General features: G+C 38.8%; 1 protein-coding gene across 4 annotated transcripts in view; it reads right to left on the bottom strand.

The window, feature by feature from the left end:
* The window catches only part of PAK3 (p21 (RAC1) activated kinase 3), a 125,573-nt gene that overhangs the window by 53,543 nt on the left and 47,209 nt on the right, over positions 1-24,821 (bottom strand). For all 4 annotated transcript variants that reach the window (XM_088833931.1, XM_055393940.2, XM_055393938.2 and 1 more), the window contains 5 exons: positions 20,334-20,434; positions 14,706-14,859; positions 13,170-13,207; positions 8,620-8,751; positions 6,574-6,739 (listed from right to left, as the gene is read on the bottom strand). In XM_088833931.1, coding sequence (XP_088690057.1) covers positions 6,574-6,739; positions 8,620-8,751; positions 13,170-13,207; positions 14,706-14,859; positions 20,334-20,434 — 591 coding nt within the window. The remainder of the gene's footprint in view (positions 1-6,573; positions 6,740-8,619; positions 8,752-13,169; positions 13,208-14,705; positions 14,860-20,333; positions 20,435-24,821) is intronic.

The raw sequence follows: 24,821 nt of genomic DNA, 5'->3' as shown, positions 1-24,821 counted from the left end.
CGCTTTGCTTACCAATTCATCCCCGGGCAAGCACTTATCTATTTACTGTTTTTGTTTCAAACATTGTGGAATAAGTTGACAAACCACACAAGAAAACCATTCATTTATCCTATTTGGCTCTGGGAAAAAATACTGGTTTTACAAGTTCAAAATATCAAATCTACTACTCAGAGGATCAATACTTGTCATTACTCAGAATGAATCTAAAGGAAGTGACAGTGACTCTTCAATGCAATGCTCAAATAGGTACAGGAAAAGTCTGTGCCATAGCAGCATCATGGGAATAAGTTCGCAAGAGGACAACTTTGAAGGGAATCATTTGAATACTTTCAGCTCTCCTTTTTCTCCCTAAACCTCAGTATCAGTACTTTTAAATTATCTTAAAAATCAGTATCATTACCTTTAAGTTATATCTTACTAACATGGCCCCTATTCAAAGAAATGTGGAATCAGTAAAAATCAGATTTATACACATGATCTAATTATGGAGTCTATCTGCTAATTGTCACTCCTATCCATTTTCTCCTCTTCATGCCCATGGCCACTGCCATTCTTTAGGCCCTCAATAACTACTGTTCAAACATTTGTGCTAGTCATTACCTAACTCTAAACTCTGCCTTCTCTAATTCCTTTTCCACAATGCCTCTGGATTAGGGTAACCATATAATTCATAAACCAAGACTATCCTGGGTAAACTGAGATGTAAGGTCAGCCTATTTCAGAGTGATTTCACTCCATTATCCATAAATCCTCAAAAGTTCCTCCTTAGTACAGGATCAAGTTCAAATTTTTTGTCTGGCATAGGAGGCCCTTTACCATTGAGCAGCATCTAGCTCCTACCCAATCAAGTCTAACCTTATATTATTCCTCTCCTCTCCAACCTTCCTACTTTATATCCTAGCAACACCATCACTATCCAAGGTTCTGGTCTTTGGACATGCTCCCTCTTTCCCTTTCTTATCAATCCCATGAATTCCTATTTATTATGTAAGTATAACATCAAGTCATCCCTTGTGAATTCTTCTCTGATCCTTCTAATGAGACTTGCGTGCGTGCTAAGTCGTTTCAGTTGTGTATGGCTCTGTGTGACCCCTTGGACTGTAGCCTGCCAGGCCCCTCCTCTGTCCCTGGGATTCTCCTGGCAAGAATACTGGAGTGGGTTGCCATGCCCTCCTCTAAGGGATCTTCCCTACCCAGGAAATCAAACCCGCTTCTCTTACATCTCCTGCATTGGCAGGAGGGTTCTTTACCACTAGCACCATCTGGGAAGCCCCACACATGCTTCTTTCTGAGGGCCAGAATGTTGTCTTTTCTTTCTGGTAACTTCAGTGCCCAGAACAATGGCTTCCACTGAATCCGTTAACCAAATGAATGTGAACAAGAAAATATGTATTCCAGAGTTAAACTTTGTACTAATTTAGACATAATCTACTTTCTGGGCTAGTAAACAATTTAATTCAGAATTACCAGTACAGAGTATACTTGAAAAAATAATAAATTAAATGTTTCACTCATGGGTTGTTCATCCATGGTGGTTAGGTTTCTGTTGTTGTTGGTTTTTCTGTAAGACAAGTAAGTCCATGTTCCAGTTAGGTTAAAGAAGACTTACCATATGCGAGTTATTTTAAGTTTTTTCCTCTTGTATTCAAAATCTCAGTTGATGGTACGACCATCCCACGAATCAGGAGCCCAAGTCAGAGATCTGGTAATCACCTTGACTCATCCCTTACCTTCACCCCCACATGGAATTTTCTACTGAGTCCTGGGCCTATCTCTGTTTACCTCCTAGATAACTTTTGAATCGATCATTTCCTCATTACTACTGTTCTATTTGGGCCCTCATCATTTTTTGTCTGAACTATTCCAACAGCCTCCTAACTGGACTCAAAATTTTCACCCTCCACCCACTTCAATCTAGGCTCCACACCTCTAGCAGGATGCTCTAAGTACAGACCTGATTATGTGATTCTCCGGTTCAGGGTTCCTGGAGGCTTCCCCAACACCTCCAGGGTAAAGCTCAAACTCCTTGGCATGGAATCCAAGGTCCTTCATATCTGGCTCCTTCATCATTCTCCATCTCATCTTCCCCACTAGAACTTTATGCTCTCACCAAAATGAACAACTTGCAGCTCATGATCAGATCCTGCTACGTGACTTGGCTTCTTCTCTTAAAACTCTAGTATCAACATCTACCATCAACTCTAGATTCAGGTGGTACTGACTGTGTCAACATTCCCAAGCACATGCCTTTCTACCTCCTTTGTGTGCAATCTCTGCCTAGAATGTCCTTCTAAGTTTTCTTCCTGGCAAGTGCTTATGCATCCTTCAACTCAGCTTCAGTTAAGCCTCTTCGAGGAAGTCTTCCTTGATTTTTTGGAATAAAGTTAGTAACTTCTCTGTATTACTATCGCACCTTCTCTCTCTCTCTCTTTCTGACACTTCTGCTTTTTTCTTGCTTTTGTTCTCGCTCTCCTTCTTTGTACTTAATCCACCATCCTTCTATCTGTATCTATGCATTTGACGTCCCCTTATAGATTGTGTCGTAAGGACAGGAGCCATGTCTTAGGCATCTCTGTATCCCCAGTGCTTCTGCATATAAAGCTGTGTGTGGAATACATCGGTTACTCAATAAATATCTGTTGAATTAAAAGCAAATAAAATTAGGAATTTCATTTTGTAAATGCCCCATATTTTAAGACAGAGATGTATTTTACTTGAGTTATATCTATCACCAATTGAATGATTCCTGAGTTGCTATTTCATTTTCCAAATTGCCTCCCAGATTTCTATAACACTGTGAACTACTCTTATTCGAGCTAGTTATTAATGGTTAGTAACGACCTGGAACTTAATTTTTTTAATGAAATGATTTTAAAGTCACTTCAAACCATAGTTTTATTAATAGTTTAAAGTCTTCTAAGAAAGTTATAAGTTGCTACTATAAGTTGCTGAGCAAACTGTTTTCCCTAGATGGAACAAAAGTAAGTAAGCTTCAGCCCAAGCCACTTTCTGAATTATGACCAAATCCAATTGGCAGGCATTAGTTAACGAGGTTTTATGGTAGTAAATGATTCAACTTTCATTTCTGTGGTATACAGGATAAAAACAACAATAACAAAAACTGGGAATGAACCCTTTCATAAGGACTGTGTGCATATGTGTGCACAAGCTCAATCATGTCTGACTCTTTTGCGACCCCATGGACTGCAGCCCACCAGGCTCCCCTGTCCATGGGATTTCCCAGCCAAGAATAGTGGAGTAGATTGTCATTTCCTTCTCCAGGGGATCCCAGGGATTGAACACACATCTCTTAGATCTCCTGCATTGTCAGGAGGGTTCTTTACCAGCTGAGCCATCAGGGAAGTCCCATAAGAATTACCAAAAGACGACCATTTTGATGTGCTCCTGCTTCTGAATTTAACTGCTATTCAAATAAAATGGCACCCTCACGTCCATTACCAGTCACAGGAGAGTGTGTGCTGCCATCTACTGATGCAAAGCAAGTGAACAGGAAACCTCGTTTACAATTCTGAATTACAAAACAAGCTTTAACAGTGACCTCTTTAATCAGAGCCATAATAATTTGTATTCATAAATTATACTAAAGATAGGATTTAAAAAACAATGTGACACAATAGGCAAAAAGTGACGAAAATCAGCCACTCAAAGTCAAAAGGAAAAAATGATAGCAATACCAGAAAAACTTCCAACCAGAGCAATTTCCTAAATGAGAAACAAACCATTCACTTTAAAGGACAAGGATTTAAGAAATCACTAAAGATTAGCATTTAAAAATGGGGCTCATGATGTGGTTTCAGTGACAGAAAAGTCAATCAATGTATTGTCCTACATATCAAATAAACTAAGTTGTCCAACCATGAAAAGATTTTCTCTTTGGCATAACGAACATTCTGATTTCTGCAAACAACCAAAAAAAAAAAAGTACTCTCTAAACTCATATTGGCACTATTTGAGGGTAAATTAAGAGAAAGAATTTTCTGTGGGGAATTTCAGCTGGGGGGGGCAGTGGCAAAAGAAGGAGGTGTTTGCCGGGCCCAAAGGAGGGAAGTCCGAAACCAATTTCTAGGATTGCACAATTTTGCTGACAGTCAGCACCTTTTGAAAAAATTCAGTAAAATGTAGGGGTTTCTTTATTTTCCACCAGATTCAGACCAGACCACAATGAACAAGCCAGACCCAGGCTATCCATCTGTGTAAAACTGAAAGATGATCTGTTCATTTCAGCCACTAATGAATGATCCCAAGGGCTGGCCCTCACAATTGCTATCTGCATGGAAGAACAGCCTGACAGCTCTGTGGTCTGGGCTACCCACCTCACAGTAATCAGATTCCTGAGACTGAAGGTGAGGCCACCCTTCCCACTTTCCCCACTTATAGTGGAGTCCACTTTGGCATGGGCTGTGCCTACATTATAATAAATCTATTGAGATTTGTAATAGGTATCAAATAATCATTTTTACTAAAGCAAGGCTGTTATATTTTTAAAATCTGATATAATAGGACGTGTAAAATAAAGAAAACTAAGGCATTAAGTATTCTAATACTTGAACTAAAATTATCCAGGCAATTCTTTCCTTTATTCATCCCTTTTACACAAACAGACAGCCAGCACATGCAGAAGCAAACTGAATAATGGAAATAATACAAGCTTCAAAGGCAAAGAGATTTGAATTTCAACTCTGGCTACGTCACACATTAGTTTGGTGATCTGGTAACTTTAGCTTTTTGAGGCTTACTTTCACTGATCTGTAAAATGAGGGTAGGAAAATCTACCACAAGGAATTACGGTGAACATTAAACTCGATAATGTATGTAAAGTGGCCAGCAGAGAAGGCACTTGGTAAATAGGAATTATTTCTGCTTTTATTCAGGAAATAGTTGGTATCAGCACTAAAGAGGCATATTTAATCATATACAGTAAAGTCAGTTGGCTAAACCCTCAATTCCAGTTCTGAGCGCTTACTGACTACTGTAACCTGAAACTTAGCCTTCCCAAATACCTCTGTCTCAGATTGTTTCAACATCAGCACTGTTGACATTTGGGGCTGAATAATTCTCTACTGCAGAAAAGAAAGGAAGGAGGCCTATCCTTTGCATTTCAGTGTTTCGAAGCATCCTTAGCCTCTATGCCCTAGATGCAAGTGGCATTCCCTGTGCTGTGAGAATAAACATGTCTCCAGATACTGCCAAATGTCCCCTGGAGGGCAAAATGGCCACCTCTCAGAGTCTTCCTGTGGCCTATAGCCTGCACCGCTCTCTTCCTTTTCTGAGTTCCTTTAGAAGAACTGTTGCATGAACAAGATGGTGTCCTATTCTCTAATTGTGTCACACTATTAAACCTTATCTTACAAGTAAAATTGTAAGCTTCTTAATATCAGGAAATTATTTTTTGACTGTTTCCTCCAAAGGACTCTGGCATAGAACAGACAAGTAGAAACCTAGTGAAGAGGCACTTGTTTGCTCATTTTTTCACCCATTCAATCAAAAAGCATCCAATAAGTCCTTTTATGTACCAGGCACTTTATTAGAGCTGGACATGTGGGAAAAGAAGACACCATCTCGTCTTTAAAGAGCTCCTGGTCTAGTGAAGAAGACAGACAAGTACAGTGGGATTATTTGCTACAGTAGTTCAAAGTTCAGTCACTAAATTGTGTCTGACTCTTTGAGACCCCATGGACTGCAGCATGTCAGGCTTCCCTGTCATTCACCAACTCCTGGAGTTGACTCAAACTCATGTCCATTGAGTCGGTGATGCTATCAAACCATCACATGATAAAGGCAGTAAAAAGATCCCTCAACTCATACTGAGAGAGACAAGGACAGCTTTCCTGAGGAGGCATCTTTTGAGCTGAGATTTGAAGGATGAGTAGGAGTTAGACTGAGGGCACAAAGTGCAGAAAACTTGCAATCTGTTAGATGCTTTTGGAGTATGAGTTTAATGAGCATGCTTCACAGAACTTTGGCTCTTTTCAACAGAGAATTTTTTTTAAATCTCTCTGACCCAGGAAGGTAACTGGAAAAGGAGTGTTTTGTAAAATTGAGCATCTGTGTATGCTAATAACACTGCAAGAAGGCGGTTGAAAGCACTTGCTTGCCCTGACTTCCTGTCCATATAGCAATGTTCTTAAATTAAGAGAAAGGGCTATTTTATTGTGGCTGCCCATTTTGATTGACGGTGTTGGATTCTGAGGTTGAATTATCTATCATGATTGATCAGGTGGGTGCCCTTAGGGTATGATCATAGGATATTTTTTATCAGACTGCTTCATCTCTTTGGAGGAGGTATAATCTTAAAATAAAACTTACTACTTAATTCATTTATTGAAGTTTTCCCCTAAATTGATTTTTTTCAAATGAAAATATTTGGTTTCTGTGTAATTAGGAGTAAGGGGGGGTAGAGATTTAAAATACACAGTGCACCTCAAACTGTTTATCTCATGACGTCAGGGAGCCTGCAAGCAGGTTCAAATTTTAAAGGTTTAATTCCCACTCAAAGTGGTTTATGAGAAACGCTCCCATGAAGAAACGGATGATGGCAGAAAAAAAACTCACTTAGCTTCTCTAGGATCTCCTCATCTGTCATTTTGGATTTTTTCCTTTGCCGATCTGTGTTTCTATACAAAGTACTGGAATTGGCGTTCTCAGCAGAAGGTGGTGTGACCTCTTTATTTGGTGCTGCTGGTGAAGCAATTGATTCAACCACGGAACGAGTGTAGATCTTAAAGACAAAAAGTTTTGTTACAAGTTAAAGTCAATTGATGAACCAATATTGGCACATCAGAATCACTGAAAGTCTGCAGTTCACATGTGGTTCACTCTTTTTTAAAAACACACACACAATGATTTATTATCACGTACTTTCATAATTATTAAATGTATCCTTTACAATTGCGACTCCAGAAGTATCAGTTTCTGTAGATCATTAATATATTCAATTACTGACTCAATGGACATGAATTTGAGCAAATTCTGGGAGATAATGAAGTACAGGGAAGCCTGGCGTGCTGCAGTCCATGCAGTTGCAAAGAGTCAGACATGACTTAGCCACTGAACAACAATAAATTCAATGTCCCTTGAATCTAAAATCACTAACTGAGTGTGGGTGAAACAGATACTAGTGAAAATTCTGTAACTAAATAGTTGTATAACTCTAGATAATTACATCATCTTCCTAAAGTTTTAGGGTCTGAGTATACTTGCTCTCTTCTAATTCTCAAAATTTATGTTTGACTTCCCCCTTGATTCTTTCTTTCCAGAAATGTCTTCTCTGTATCCCATCATCTTGTATATGAGATGGCAGCCTCCAGGACTATCAATTTCTGTAGAGGTATTTGCCAAACTGTATTTACCTACAGAAGTCAAGCAGGAGGAACCAGAAGAGCAAACTATAATAAAGGTAGCACTGGGCTACTATATTTTTGGCCACACACAGACTGGATCGATAGAATTATGATATTCAAGGACCCTATTTTTCATCACTTTCAATCCAACAACCATATGGTTCACTCTTAATGTTGTATGCTCTATGGGTTTGGATGAGTGTATAATGATATGTGGGCTTCCCTGGTGGCTCAGTGGAAAGAATTCACCTGCCAATGCAAGAGACGCAGGTTTAATCCCTGGGTCAGAAGGATCCCCTGGAGAAGGAAATGGCAACCTACTCCAGTATTCTTGCCTGGAAAATCCCACAGAGGAGCCTGGCAGCCTACAGTCCATGGGGTTGCAAAAGAGTCCGCCATGACTGAGTGACTAAACAACAACGTAATGACATGCATCCATCATTACGGTAGCATACAGAATATTTTCTCTGCCCTAAAAATCTTCTGTGCTCCACCTGTTCATCCCTCCCTCCGCCCTGCCCCTCAGCCTTTAATAAGCTTTTAAAGACAACTGATTTCTATCAAAAAAAGAACTTTACATTGCTTCAAGTATACTGCCCTTGAAAGCTCTCAGGAGCTAGTCTTTGAGGTCCCCAAACATGCTGTGCTAACTGTGGTCTTGGTTCCTTTGCTGATGCAATACTTCCTACCTGATTCCCATGGATTTCATTCTCTAGCTTAACTTCTGTCATGGTTTTAAAATTTAGCACTTATTTATATATTGTTTGGTATTATTCTCTCACTGTCATGTGCTAATCTGAATCTCCAAACAGTAGCCCCAACCAAATTTGTATTATATTCTAGCTCTTTACCAGGTGAGCCACAAGGGAAGTCCAAGAATAACAGAGTGGGTAGCCTATCCCTTCTCCAGGGGATCTTCCCGACCCAGGAATCGAACCCAGGTCTCCTGCATCATAGGCAGATTCTTTACCAACAGAGCTATCACTGCAGGAAACCTGGATTCGATTCCTGAGTTGGGAAGATCCCCTGGAAAAGGTAAAGACTACCTACTCCAGTATTCTGGCCTGGAGAATTCCATGGACTGTATAGTCCATGGGGTCACAAAGAGTTGGACATGACTGAGCGACTTTCACTCACTCATTCTAGTTCTGGGAACACACATGCTCAATAGATACTGGGTCATCAACTAGTTTCGAACTCTAGGATTGTTTCAAAGGACATCTGTTGAATCATTTGGCAACAGTCACTTGGGACTTACTGATTTTGTATGCTCTGGTCTTGGTGCAATGACTGGTGGGGGCTCATTGTCATCTTCTTCTTCTTCCTCTTCTTCATCTTCTTCTTCAGACACAGGAGGAGCCAAAGGAGGCTCTGATGCTGTTTTTGTACTCTTAGGATAAAAACAAAGACCAGGTATTAACTCTTCATTGTTTTTCTTCAGAAATGAGAAAAGGGAGATATTTAAGCATGAAGGGATAGGAGGGAATTTCATTTTTTACACGTTAGCAGAACTGTCTGCAGTTTGATGGCCAGGACCTGCCGACACTCAGAGATAAATTGAGGTCAGGATATAAGCACCACGAGATTTTAAAAATTCCTTTTATTTTCCACTGAGCTCAAAAACAGTGAACTATTCAGGTAACATTTTCAAGTTTTAATGTCTCTTAAATCAATGAATATATTGTAAAAATCAAATTAATTGCTAATAAAGCCTTGAATTTGTACCAGGCAGGTTGTCACTGCGTTGACTGCTGACAGTCTATCAACAAGAAAAGGGCTATTTTGTGCCTAAAGATAAGAGCATGCATCTGGATATGGCATAAATGTATGTTTGTGCACTGTCACTTCAGTCGTGTCTGACTCTCTGGGACCCTATGCACTGTAGCCCTCCAGGCTCCTCTACCCATGGGATTCTCCAGGCAAGAGTACTGGAGTGGGTTGCCATGCCCTCCTCCAGGGAATCTTCCTGACCCAGGGATCAAGCCCGCATCTCTCGTGTCTCCTGCATTGGCAGGCAACTTCTTTACCACTAGCGCCACCTGGGAGGCCCTGATAGTACAATGCTGCTACTGCTACTGCTATACACAAATGTCAAAATAGCCTCAAAATGAAGAGTAGGTCCCTGAACAGTATTTAGTGTTTAATAACACTACTACTAAAGAAGCTGTGATGGGTGAGAAGCAAATCAGATTCCTACAACTATGGGAGGCATCATTAACTCCATATTAATTATATAGCCATTAGTTTAACACATTTAGTGACTACAACATTGTTTCTATTTTGATCCCCATCCAGGCTACTAGAAGATGCTGTGAACAATTCAGGCTATGTCTAGAAGCTGTAGTCAATCCCAGGAAGTCACATCCTATAGGACAGCTAGGTCTACTGGGAGTGTTTATAACGCAACAAAAGCACAAGCAGTGTGAAGTACAATCTCCCCTAAAACCATAAGAAGTACATATAGTGCAGTTCCCCAGTCCTAATGAGTCCCAAAGAAGTGATCCAACGTGACCATAAGGCTCCAAAGTTAGTTCATTTGATCAATAGAAACCCACCCTTAGTTAAGTAGTTTAATCAATTCTCTCCATCTGGAAATCTGGCCAGCCCTTTGAACTCAAGTTGCCTGATGGGAAACTCAGCATCTTCTTATAGAAATATGCACCTCCTGAAAGATAACATCCTCATCTTTTTGGCTACCCACATATCACTCAAAACCTGCAATTATCTTTGACCTCAACCTTTCCTCCAACATCTAATTAGTAACCTAGATATCTCTGGAATTTAAATCTAATCTCCATTCCCACTGCCACTGTCTCACGTAGGCCCGCATCACCTCTGGCCTTGGATGCTTGCAATATCTCCCCAGTCGGTCTCCCTTCATCCAGTCTTACCTTCTGTTCTTAATTCCTTCTGAACATGTGTGATCAAATCACCCTTCATAAGCTTTAATAACTTAACTCTCTTGCTCCACAAACTTCAAGGGCTTCCCTCTGTACACTTACTTAGACCAGATTCCTTAGAATACTATTTAAGGTCTTCTATGAATTGGCTCCAACCTAACTTTCAAAGCTGAACTCCTGTGATTCTTTTTCTTGCATCTCAGTCTTCATTCAAACTCATTCCCCTTTGTCCCCTTGCTCTCTTCACTACCCTGCCCTTTATCATGCTTTCCCTTTGCCAAGAATACCCTTCTGTATCTTCACAGATCCAAATCACATCTGAACTTTAGGACTGAGTTCAAATTCCACCTTTTCTATGAAGCATTTTTCTAATTCAACATTCAAAATATGTACCAAGTGTGTATTTTGTACTAGGCACTGAGCTTAAGCCCTTGAAAAGGGCCTGCTTCCTTTATCCCGCCCCAGATAAAAGGAAGCTCCTTTCTTTGAATTCTCATAGAAAATGGACATATTTTATGGTGTGTAACATAATCCATACAGTACTGTGCGTCTTTATGTTCATATTTCTCTTCCCTTACCCGACTGAGCTCTAAATTTCCTAGTTTTGACAAGGAGGCAGTTGATAGATACATGTTTTAAAAAGTAAATATTCAGTTGTTCTTATCTCCAAACAGTGAGTTCATCAGTTTCTTTCCTGACCTGATGGAATATTTTGAACATTATGTAGATTTAGTTTTAATTCTATAAGTAAAACCAATAGAAGCAAGCTAAAAATAAGGCCAATATATCTTAGGAGTTACAAGCTGTTTACAAAAATAAAAACCAACATATGGAAAATCCTAGGAAGTTGGTGTTCAAAATAACTGACCTCCCTAAAGAGATAACAGCTATTTGTCAACATATCTATCTAGTATTGCACAATGATGACAGTAATTAAATCAAGGAAGGTAAGGTATGTGTTGATGATGGAAGGTTGGCATTTCTGTTTTTCCCACTTTGTTATCATCTTCCTTCATGTGCTGTTTTCAATGGAGTCCAGGAAGCTGTCATGGCAAAGAAGCAGCAGGAGGGCAATAAGCAGTGAGAACAGGAGGGCTACCTTCTGCTCTGTTCTGAGAATTCTGAGCAAGGCCCAGTACCAGGGCCTCATGCAAGTCTCATGTGTGGGGACAATGAGTTTTCGTCCTTGTTGCCATCTAAAAGCAGCAGCAGTAGTAGCTTACATTTAATGAACACGTAGTAGGTGTTAGGAAATGTACTAAGTATATTATATGCATTATCATATTCAATAGTCATACATGTTTTAGGAAGCAAGTATTGTTAGTATTCCCAGTTAAGACTGAGGAAAGAGAGGGTCACAGAAATCAAGCCACTTTCCCAAAGTGGCCTCCACTTGTAAGTGGAGGAAAAGACTAAACACTTATGTCCAGAGCCTTTATTCTTTTAAGTTTTCTCTTTAGTTGTGGTAAAATAGACATAATATAAAATTTACCATTTTTAAGTGTACAGTGCAGGAGAGTTACTTATATTCACATTGCTGTGCATCCATCACTGTTATCCATCCCCCGAATTCTTTTCATCACTGAAACTCTGTACCTATTAAACAACACCCCATTTCTACCTCACCCAGCAACCACTTTCTGTAATTATGATACTAACTACTTTAGGTACCTTATATATAGGCAGAATCATGGTATGTTTCTTTCTGTGACTGGATAGTTTCACTTAGCATGATGTCCTAGAGGTTCATCCATGTTGTAGCATATGTAAGGATTTCCTTCCTTTTTAAGGTTAATAATCCATCATAAGGATATACCACAATGTTTATTCATTCATCTGTTGATGGACACTTGGATTGCTTCCACATTCTGGTTACTGTGAACATTGCTGCTACAAATATGGGTACATAAATACCTATTCAAGACTCTGCTTTCAGTTCTTCTGGGTATATATCCTGAAGTGGAACTGCTGGATCATGTGGTAATTCTCTTCTATATGTTTGAGGAATTGCTATATTATTTGAGAGTCTTTAATTTTCACCAGTAATGATTTACTGCTGTCACACTGCCCAGGGTGACATCAAGCAGGCCAGCATTTGTCCTCTATGAAAGGAAGAATTAGCTTGATTATCCATGACTCTGAATAAGCAGTTAGGAAACTTTCACTAATGCTAATTATAATATTTCACTCTTAAGGAAGAAGACAGGGCAGGAAATTATTTTTATCAGGTTATCAAAATGAAACTCATACAAAGAGAAGCCTTGTCTAAGATGATTTTCTTTGTATGAGTATTCTTTCAGATACTATAGGACTTTCAAGGCCCTTGAGCTAAGTTCCTTATTTTCCAGTCACTTCTCTGATAAAACTATCTATGGGACTTTTAGTTATCCCCTCCCCACTTCATCTCAGTTTGTTGGAAGGTGACACCAAAAGATGTAGACAAGTTATTTCACCTCTCTGAATCTCATCTGTAAAATGGAGACAATGATAAGACTTACTTAATTGGGTCATATACTGAGTGAGAAAAGTCAATCCCCAAAGGTCATATACTATATTATTTCATTTATGTGAAATGTCCAAAATGACAAATCCATAAAATCAGATTAGTGATGCCCTAGGGCTAGGGTGGGGTGGATGGGGTTAACTCGAGGCAGACTTGGGAGACCTTATTGGGGTGATGAAAATGTTCTAAAATTGGATTATGGTGATGGTGGCACAGGTATATACATTTACTAAAACTCATCAAATTGTACACTTTAAAAGGGTGAATTTTATCATTCTCAATTATACCTCTTAAACTATTTTTAAAAGACTCTATGTGTATCTAAAAACTAGGCCTACACAATTATATTCTGTTGGACCACCAGAAATACCAATCATACAAGACCATTTTCAATTTTTCACTTACCGAAGGATGGGCTGCTATGTATCCATGTGCGCTTTTATCTGAAAAGTGAAGATAAAGATATTACCTTTGTTTTATAAAGACTGCCTCATTGAGAGACTATGCTCTAAAAAACTGCATGTGTTTGACCAGAAGGAAAATTTTCAATTCAGTATTAAATAGATATGATGACAAATGACATTTTTCTTAAAACAGTTCACACCCTTGCATCATCACCATATTCTTGCCACCCCATTTTATAGGTTTTAATGAAGGCCTCCAGTGAATTGCACCTATACTGAGCAATGCTGAGATTACCTACTCCTGACTGGTATGACTCTACTCATCTATATTCAGAATTTTTCCTCAGCTTCCTCCTTCCCTCTCCCCCTCCTTCTTTCTTTTCTGTTCCTTCCTTCCTTCCACCCTGCCTTTTCCCCTTCTGTTCCTTCCCTCCCCTTCCTATGCTATTAGTCACAACATGAGAGCACCAAGAAAACACATGGTGAGTTTCAGAATACAGCAATAACTCAGATACTGTTGAGTTCTAACCTAGTTTTCAGGATCTCATCTTTGTAAGCTGAGAAAATTCGACACATAAAAATAAAATGGTTAAAAAGCAGTGGCAACATGGAATAAAGAAATTCTGCAAATCTGCCATATGTATTAAAACCAATGCCAAGAGGGAGGGGCTCTTTATAGCTAGAGCTGTAATGATAGTATTCTCTTCTTCCTTTAGATGTAAAATAATAAACTGCTTTAGAGATGCAACCCAGATTATCCTTTCCAAAATGTAAAATTATTCTTTGGTATATTTTTCCAGTTGTTTATAGTGCAAATTTGGACATCAACGTGTCAAAGGCCAGGTCACATGCTAGCAAATGAAGTTGAGATAAGGCAGGAGGAACACAGCCATTTTGATCTCTTATAAATACAAAGACATTTGTCTTTTTTGTAAGTCTGATTTTGAGGAATGATCAAAATAATCCAGCAACCATAAAATTTGTGCTGTGTCATCATGGTGCAATTCAATGATCAAAGGGATAAAAAAATAAATTTTAAGAGACCAGGGTTTGATCCAGACACCTCTTATTTCATGAACACATCACAAGGCCTGATCCGAAGTGACTTGAGTGTCTTCATGCCAGTGAAGAGACAAAACAACCATTGTGATTGCTGATTCAAACTGACAACTACTACTTCATTGGACAATTTCCTTGTTTGAGCTCTAAAATCACTCAAGTACCATACATCTCCTAACATCAACTTCAACTTCCAACTTATCCTCTGGCTGACTTACATTGAAGTCATTTGGAAAAGGAGCTTGAACTGTCTTCAAATGCCCTCCAGGCATTCTGTTCTAATCCTGAAGTTCTGAGACTGAAATGACTTCAGTTTTTTGTTTGTTTGTTTTGGATGTGCTGCACAGTTTGCAGGATCTTAGTTCTCCAACCAGGGATTGAACCCAGGCCTGTGTCAATGAAAGCATGGAGTCCTAACCTCTGGACCACCATGGAATTCCTTCTCCTTTACTTTTTGATATCTTAGATTTATTCTTACCTCCTGATGTAAAGCTCATGTATTTCTGGTTGTTGACTGTTTCTTTGGAATCATAGAATTTGAGAACATCTAGAACAGCTTGGGGGTTCTTCTTCTGTTCCAGCTTTGTTATGTTGGAGGTTTGAAGTAATCGTGCCCATTGCTCAGGAATTCCCTGTGGACAACCAAAGGGAAAGAATGGCAGCTCAGAACATTCGGTAGCTGCATTTTCATGTTCCAGTAAAGTTCTTCACCAAGAAGCCCATGCTACCTGTAGGATTACACTTGGGAAACTGAAGTTACACTCTAGATTTAAAGTTAGTAACTTAATAATGCAATCATTCTCTTCTCTAATTAAAACACATAGGTAAAACTAGGATCCAACTTAAAAAGGGTGGGTGGGAGTATGACTGTGATAGAAAAAAAAAAGCGCATGAAAATCACCTCCATATTAACTCTGCTCATCCATGAAATGATGTTTACAGCTTAGCTTATTTTTTTCTGGCGACTCAGGGCAGACATAGCAAGACTTCTCTAAATTTGTGCACAGCATAGTATAGTTCAGATCAATAGGTTTTATATGGCTAGAATAACATAAGCTGTTTCTGAGCATGTTGTAATCAGAATATCTCTTAGAATAAAAGGAAAGCCTCACCCTTGGTCAGTTCATATTTTGTGATTATCAAATGCAAATTTTTAGTGGGGTATAGAACTTTAATATAAAGAGGGATTGAGAGGAGACAAAAACAGAATCTTGGCAGAGCAATAACCACAGGAGTGCTAAATAGTAAAGGCTGCTTTGGGTATTTTCCCTGCAGCTTTCTCCTCTCCTCCCTCTATCCTCTCCTCCCCACTTTGTTCATTGGCCACATAGAACCTGGGGACTGTGGCAACCAAGCCAAAGCCTTGTGAAAATTTGCAATCATCCAAAGCATTTAGAGCAGAGAGGAGGGAGTATTTGGCACTCTAACCAAGGAGAATTGCAAAGATTATACTGGGAGGTGAGCTTTTCATCCTTTCCTACATGTTCGGCCTATGGATGCCCCCATTTCATAATTATTCAACCTCCAAGAGCAACTTGGAGCGAGAAACAGACACACTATTCCTGAAGTGCATCTAGACACAATTTATGTGGCTTTGTCCTATGAAGTCTCGGCAAAACAATGTGTGACGTGGGCCTCCAGAGTTTGGGAATGACAACAAAAAAGTGAGATAAGCCAAGCAACAACTCTACTGCACACACATGAACCTGCTGCTGCAGTGCTATGACATCTCAAAGAAGCACTTTGATGCAAGCTTCTTTTGGGCCTGTGACGCACCTCTGGGAGCTTCCCTGGGCACATCTGTGAGCCATAGAGATCTGGCTGTAATGGACGTAAATAAAGAAAGAAAAGAAAGTTAAAACAGAATGTGGGACAACTTAGAAGGTGGGAGGAGATGAAACCAATGGGTCTGAATGGGGAGGGGGTAATCCCTTCTAACGTGGGGCAGTTGTGAGAATAGGGAGGTATTAACTAAATCAGGGCCAGGACAGGCTACAGGACAACAGATTTCAGAAAACAGAGAAAACGACAATGTTCCAAAGTTTGGATGCAATAATTCCAGTTTTGGCCAGATGCTTCCTCCATAAATAGGCAATCGTAAGAGTTACCATTACATGGCTAGAGAAATTACTAAAAGGCAGAAACATGAATTTGGAGGAAAAAAGGATGGCATCATGAAAAGCTTCAACAATAATTTGTAAGTCGTCTTTTACAACTGGGTGATCACAGGTAGCCAGTGGCCATGTGATGAACTTACAAATTTCAGTTCCCAATTCTGGTGAACCATTTTCAGTTTCACACGGGAAGTATCTATATGGCTAAAATTCAAAGAAGAGTTATATTGTGATGCTGAATTTAACCTTGACCTCATTAAAGTGATTTTTCTGTATTTTGGAGCTAAAGTCATGGCTGGCTTAGAAAAAACTAGATTAAGGATTTCCCACACAGCCAGACTCTATGTTTGAATTTCTGAGTCATTTAGACCAGGGAAGGGAAACCACTTCATAGCAAACCATATTATGAACAATCTCCATTTTAATGTTGCTGTTCCAAAGCCCCATTTCCCACATAATAAGATCAGATATAAGGTAACAGCTTTGTCTAAATAAAGATATTATTTACAACACTACAGAAACATGCTTTGACCCAACTGGTTTGATTTGGGATACAGGTCTTTAATTCCTGGCATTTGGGGTTACTCCAAGCACAGTGAAAAGGACACTTTTACATGCATTCATCACGCAATTTGATGCTAAAGCTTTAAGCCAAAAATTTGAACTCAGGAGCCCATGCATGATCCCAGTTCTGATTCTAAGAGCAATTAATAGCATTTGGTTAATACTGTAATGGCCAAAGGAGTTATTAAGTGTTACAAAACCAGGTATGCATTGCACATAACCACTAGAGCGGACGCCACTGGCATGATCATTACCATAATCATTAGAATATTTGCAGTTACTATACATTTGCATGGCACTTCTAAACTTTTGTGATAATAGTCCTACGGTCACTAGACAGCAGGAATAACTGCTGTCAACTGCAAAAGCTCCTCCAGACAACTATACTTACCATGTGACTATGCTGCTGACATAACGTCTTTTTTCCTTTCTTAAGTTGAGATAAACCAGTTCATCAATGAGACCTAACACTTAAATCTGAAGGTATGCCATAAAGGGATATAAACAGAAAGCCATCTCATCACTCCAAATTGAGGTACAAACCCCAGAAGTCAGATAGTTCATGAAGTCCTAGACGTGTGAGCATCAGAAGCAGGAGCACATGTCAAGGCCTGACCATGTAGGTAATAACAACTAGATGTACATCAAGCTGGGGATTATCCAGTGTAGCCCAGGAGAATGGCAGCATGATACAACAGGCCAAGCATTTATCTTATCAGAAGAAATGATTATTTATGTCACTCATACCATTTTTCCCTCTGATTGACTTGAAGCGACCGTCACAGGTCTAGAGGTCTGGAGGGGGGAGTTCTGAAGTATTTGGGACAAAAATGGCAAGATAAAGGGTAAGGACTTGTAATAGTTTCATATCCCAAATCTCACCTCCCAACGTAATTTTAACCTCAGGGTCCAAGCATATGATCAGTGTGCAAGGTTTTATGGGTCAATTAGTCAAAGGATAAGCACCAAGCAATACACCAAATCAGTGTCCAAATATTCTAAGAAACAGGCCCCTGTGACACAACTGGACTAGACAGTTCAACCAACTGTTCAAAATTCAACCTCAACAACTGCAGTGGGCAAATTTAATAATATGTCCCTCCCCCTCCACATGCACAGGCACATACACATAATCAATTCGTGGTATGGGGGCAATTAAGACTCAATTCTAAACCCTACCAATAAAATGACTTTTAAAAGCTTATTATCGTTTGGTATTGTTAAAGTCAGTAAATATAAATCACAGGTTAAGATGATAAAAAAAAAGAATTTGGTAATAAAAAAATAATGTGGGGTCAGATAGTTATAAAAGATTATCATGATGACAATAAAGTACATCAGATTTCCAAACTTAGTCTGTGTCTTATCCATATTCAGTGGATTTCTAACAACTGTATCAAATACTTTATTTCAATATTAGATTTTTGAAAAGAGAGGAAAAGTTCTTGTTTGGTTTGGTTCAGTTGCACTGAACTGTTTTTCATGATTGGAAAGACTGCCCATCACATATTGCTACCCCACATGGCTCTGATTGGTTCTTTGGGTTCTAATTGATAGCAAAGTGAAAATGACTAATCTACAGTCAGCAAAATGCTGGTGATTCACTTTCATTTCCATTCAAAACCCATAAAGAACAAAGGAAAGAAAAGATAGAAAAATTGTATCATAAGATGTCAGACAAGTAGGAAAAAGTGGAAAAATATTTAAAAATTGGGAAAGGAACCAGACTATATCACATGAGAATAGCAGAAGGGAAATTTTTCACATCCAAAAACAAAAAGGAAGAATAAAAGAAAAGAGAAATATGAAATAAGACAATAAAACAGAAGAAAAGCACATAGAAAACAAAAAGGTCAAAACTGGGAAAGAGAGCTCTCAAATAAGTGAAGCGTTTCAAGAGAGAACTTATAATGATTAAGTGCTTTTACTGTTTCAAACGTCAGAAAAAGAATCATCTATGATTTTTTAAAATCTAAACTTGTTCAGATTATTCAAAATACCAATATATAAAGATTTGCTGGTTTTGGTGGTGGTGATAATGGTGGTAGCAGTGACAGTGAGGTTACATTTTCTAAGCGTAGCTAACAGAATATTCTCAAATATGGCAAAGAACAGAGACAGGGCTCAAATTCAAAGCCATTTAAATAATGTCTCTGATTTCAATGATGCAATTGGTTAAACCATTATCTCAACTTTATTACTGTCAGTACTTCTTAATGTTCTCTTCTACTTGCTACTGAGAATATACAATAAGTTTATATCATTTTATAAGACTAAGATGTTTAATCAATTCCCATTTCATTCTCACACAGCTTACTTCCGGAATTAAGAAAAAAGATAACTTGTCTGTTAATTTAGAAACGTGGTTTGATTCTTTAAATCAAATGAATTTGTTCCTTCTTTTCAAAAATTTAATCTTATGACAAAGTCTACTCACTAACCATCGTGTAATGAAATAGGAAATTTACTTATTTAATATCTAAATTTCTCTCTGGTTTAAGAAGACAAGAATCAATGGAGATGGTTCCATCAAAGTTTTTTTTTTCCCAGAATGCATTCAAAATTACTCATTATCTCAGAATGCACATTTTGACTGAGGTCCTTACTAGTATGAAAAAGTAGTTGATCTTCCTGAGGACATATTTCTACCCATATCTTTTCCTTCATCCATCTAAAAGAAAAATGCCAGATCTTAAAAAAAAAAAAAAAAACAGGCATAAAATATCATAGATCTGAGATTTTGTGCCATTTGGGCACTACCAATATCCAAAGAAAGACTGGATCTATAGTTATAGCCTTTCTGGAAAATTCTTATTGGTATTTATTATATATACAAATAAAAAGTAAGTATGTAACCACTAAAGCACACAATACACCCATCAATATTTCTTCCTGAAACATGAGGTTTGTTGTTTTTGAATGTCTATAAAATATACCTGTATATAAGCCTAAAATTTTAAGCTATGTTCTTGAAATCAAAGGGAAAAATACGTCAATTTTATAAAGATTTTTGGTTAGTGTGGTTAATTTATCTAGGTAATCTAGGTTCCAATGTAAAGCCTGAATTATTCAGATAGACTGTCTTCATTGGCCAAGTTGAGTCAATGGTTCTCTGATTCATTTCAAGTAATAAAGAACAATCTCAAGTTGAATCTATCTAGATGCTTCCTGTGCCATGGCAAATTAGCATTTTCAATCAAGTTGAAGGCTGACCACAATTAGACAATTTTGTCACGATGAACAAAATAATTTTGCCAATTCTAAAGCCACTCTCTAGTTCCACCTATGATAGTCTAGGCAAAGTCCATCTTTCTTGAAATCACCAAAGATACCAAGTCTGATATTTTGGGACGTGGCAATTCTTCTTTGAAACCAATTTTCACAAAGGAATTTTTTCATGCCTTACAAAACAAAAAAAGCTTACTTACAGTGAATTCCCCGGTGACTGCATCAAACCCCACATGAATCGTATGTTCAAAGTCTGAAGGAAGAGAGATCTCTGGGCGCTCTTTCTCTTTCTTCTTATTGGCTAAAGGCAAAATGTTAACATGTATTTACTTGGGATAAATTTTTCATCCATAAGTTGTACAGTTAGGTTCATCAAAATAATTACAAAGCTGAATGACAATTGAGACCAATGCAATTAAAACAATATTTAACTCCAGAATTTATAATTTTATATAAGTAAGTGGCTGAAAGTTGGACAAAATGTCAGGTCCAAATAATTTACAAATTTCCAAATCCAATTCAAACAAAACTTGTAGTCAAACTGATTTATATCTTTTACCAGTCTAAAGATATAATCAACAGGTATCTAGGTAGATTGTATTTAACTGGCTTTGCTGAATCAAATATCACCTACTAAAGAAGAAATTCAATAGACTCAAGTAAAGCTAAGCTTTCCTATTAGAAAGAACGAATAGAAAAGTGCTTAAACTAGCTATAAGTGTTTCTATGTTAAACCATAGCTAAATATCAAGTAACTAGAACTTTTAAAATGTACGTTTACATTACAAAGCGTATCTTAACAGATGCTTAGTCTTCTTTCAGTGAGAATATTGTTGCAAGTCTCTCTTTATCATTAAAAATGTTTTAAATCATATCTTACCCAGAACATTGGTAGTAAAAAACAAAAATAAGAACAAATGGCTGCTTTTTACTGAATTAATTTCAGGTCATTCCTAGAAACAAAATTTTAATGCAAAGATGGGCACAATAAAGGACAGAAATGGTATGGACCTAACAGAAGCAGAAGACATTAAGAAGAGGTAGCGAGAATACACAGAAAAACTATACAAAAAAGACCTTCATGACCCAGATAAACACGATGGTGTGATCAGTAACCTAGAAGGAGACATCCTGGAATGAGAAGTCAAGTGGGCCTTAGGAAGTATCACTATGATCAAAGCTAGTGGAAGTGATGGAATTCCAGTTGAGCTATTTCAAATCCTAAAAGATGATGCTGTGAAAGTGCTGCACTCAACATGCCAGCAAATTTGGAAAACTCAGCAGTGGCCACAGGACTGGAAAAGGTCATTTTTCATTCCAATCCCAAAGAAAGGCAATGCCAAAGAATGTTCAAACTACCACACAATTGCACTCATCTCACACACTAGCAAAGTAATGCTCAAATTCTCCTAGCCACGCTTCAACAGTACATGAACTGTGAACTTCCAGATGTTCAAGCTGGATTTAGAAAAGGCAGAGGAACAAGAGATCAAATTGCCAACATGCGTTGAATCCTTGAAAAAGTAACAGAGTTCCAGAAAAACATCTACTTCTGCTTTATTGACTAGGCCAAAGCCTTTGACTATGTGGATCACAACAAACTGTGGAACATTCTTCAAGAGATGGGAATATCAGACCACCTCACCTGCCTCCTGAGAAACCTGTATGCAGGTCAAGAAGCAACAGTTAGAACCAGACATGGAACAACAGACTAGTTCCAAATCAGGAAAGGAGTACGTCAAGGCTGTATATTGTCACCCTGCTTATTTAACTTCTATGCAGAGTACATCATGAGAAACGCTGGGCTGGAAGAAGCACAAGCTGGAGTCAAGATTGTCAGGAGAAATATCAATAACCTCAGATATGCAGATGACACCACCCTTATGGCAGAAAGTGAAGAACTAAAGAGCCTCTTGATGAAAGTGAAAGAGGAGAGTGAAAAAGTTGGCCTAAAACTCAACATTCAGAAAACTAAGATCATGGCATCTGGTCCCATCACTTCATGGCAAATAGATGGGGAAACAATGGAAACAGTGACATACTTTATTTTGGGGGGGCTCCAAAATCACTGCAGATGGTGACTGCAGCCATGAAATTAAAAGACACCTGCTCCTTGGAAGAAATGTTATAACCAAACTAGACAGCATATTAAAAAGCAGGGACATTACTTTGTCAACAAAGGTCCATCTAGTCAAGGCTATGGTTTTTCCAGTAGTCATGTATGTATGTGAGAGTTAGACTATAAAGAAAGCTGAGCACTGAAGAATTGATGCTTTTGAACTGTGGTGTTGGAGAAGACTTTTAAGAGCCCCCTGGACAGCAAAGAGATCCAACCTGTCTATCCTAAAGGAAATCAGTCCTGGGTGTTCATTGGAAGGACTGATGCTGAAGCTGAAACTCCAATACTTTTGCCACCTGATGCGAAGAGCTAACTCATTTATAAAGACCCTGATGCTGGGAAAGATTGAAGGTGGCAGGAGAAGGGGACAACAGAGGGTGGGACGGTTGGATGGCATCACCGACTCAATGGACATGAGTTTGAGTAAACTCTGGGAGTTGGTGATGGACAGACAGGCCTGGTGCACTGCAGTCCATGGGGTGGCAAAGAGTCAAACACAACAGAGCAACTGAACTGAACTGCTGCTGCTGCTGCTGCTGCTGAGTCACTTCAGTCGTGTCCGACTCTGTGTGACCCCATAGACGGAAGCCCACCAGGCTCCCCCGTCCCTGGGATTCTCCAGGCAAGAACACTGGAGTGGGTTACCATTTCCTTCTCCAATGTGTGAAAGTGAAAAGTGAAAGTGAAGTCGCTCAGTCGTGTCTGACCCATAGCGACCCCACGGACTGCAGCCTACCAGGCTCCTCCATCCATGGGATTTTCCAGGCAAGAGTACTGGAGTGGCTTGCCATTGCCTTCTCCGGAACTGAACTAGAAACCTCAAACCAATTCCAATATTTTGTAGCTATTTTTCCATGTCCTTATAAATTTTGTCATAGCAGCCATTCAAAATCCTTGTCCTCAAGTAACAGATTTTTCATAGTGACACAATTATGAATAAATACTTCAATAGTTAATAAGTCAAAAAGCTTTAAAGGAATAATCACTGAAGAAATAAATTTGGGAACTGTAATGAAATTAATCTATCTCAAAAACGATCCCAGGAGGAAGTTATTGTAGAAACACTGTAAGATGGCATTTATGTATCAGCAAATTTGAGTATGTATCTCTGCTATGGCTGCATTTCACAGTCAAAAAAAAATAATACCCTCCTAATACTGGTAAGTCAGCGTGAACCAGTTTTGCCCAATTGAAACCAATCAACTTTAGAGTTGCCAGGGTGGCAAATTTAGAACATTCTGGTTCAAATAGATGTTTCCTTGCCCCGAATTTTAGGCAACATTCAATTAACCATAATGGATCACTGGTTCTGTGGGTTACCCAGGATAAATTCTAAATTCAAAACATTTCCTATTCAATGGTCACTCTCATGGCTTCCTTTCTCTTTTGACTCTCTCACTGCTCCCTTTTGCCAGCAGAGGACAGAGATTTGGGACACAAGTATGAAAATTCAAGAAATAAGAGGATCAAGATACAAGATTAGGAAAGAAAGGTTGAGGCGGTCAGGGGAGTGGCTGAGGGGGACAAGGGTCACTCAAAGTCTTTGCTTGGCCATGGAACACATTTAGCACTCATTTTGCAAAGTATATATATGCCATCTAAATTCAACTCGGTATAGATTCCACATTTACAGTGAATCTACTTTATTGACTATCATTTTAACTGAACAATAAAGATTAGCATTTTCTGTAGGTACTTCTACTTCCCTTGCATGTTTACAGACCGTAACTACCACTTATAATTGTTCAACTACCACTTTTACTTGTCCAGAAAGGCAAACAAAACACTCAGCTTTCTGTTCTAGCCAGTCCACTGATCACCACTGATCACCCACCTGCTCCTGTAATCATTTTCTTATTTTCCTCTTTCCTGATGTCCCATCCATGTTGAACATGGCTAACTACCTCTCTTTCTGTTTCCTTGACAATGTGGTCTGATCCTCCTCCTCCCTAAGTAATCATTCTTTATTTGATGGGCATTTCTTATTCTGCCTTTCCTTTCCTAGCAGTCTTTAGCATTCATTTCTCTTGGACGGCATTCACTCCCAGATGCTAACTCATGTTGGGTAGTTTCCTAATCTGTGGTTGGCATGGGGTAGATACAGATTTTGTGGGTACAAAGACTTTATGTGATTTGAGAGGAATATTCCCTTTAAGTAAAAACAATACAAAAAATGGTAGGACTCCTTCAAGAGCCTTGGAAGAATCCCAAGTGAGAAACTCTGAAGAAGCAGCTGTACTTACTTCACAGTAAATCTACTGGTGGTTGGTGACCATTCTGGTGTCAAAGACCACTATGAAGAGTCTAAAGAAAGCTGTGGTACTTCTGTCTACAAAATTGGATTATAGATACATATACACACTTCTGAATATAACTTCAGAGGCTCAAAATTTCCCTAGGATCCAGGTTAAGAATCCCTCAGTTCAGTTCAGTTCAGTAGCTCAGTCGTGTCCGACTCTTTGCGACCCCATGAACCACAGCACGCCAGGCCTCCCTGTCCATCACCAACTCCCGGAGTTCACTCAAACTCATGTCCATCGAGTCAGTGATGCCATCCAGCCATCTCATT

The sequence above is a fragment of the Moschus berezovskii genome, chromosome X, assembly GCF_049115385.1.
Source record: "Moschus berezovskii isolate FMDL1 chromosome X, NW_MosBer_1.0, whole genome shotgun sequence".
Taxonomy (NCBI): domain Eukaryota; kingdom Metazoa; phylum Chordata; class Mammalia; order Artiodactyla; family Moschidae; genus Moschus; species Moschus berezovskii.
Note: the sequence above shows the minus strand (reverse complement) of the source record. Positions and strands in the feature narration are given on the sequence as shown.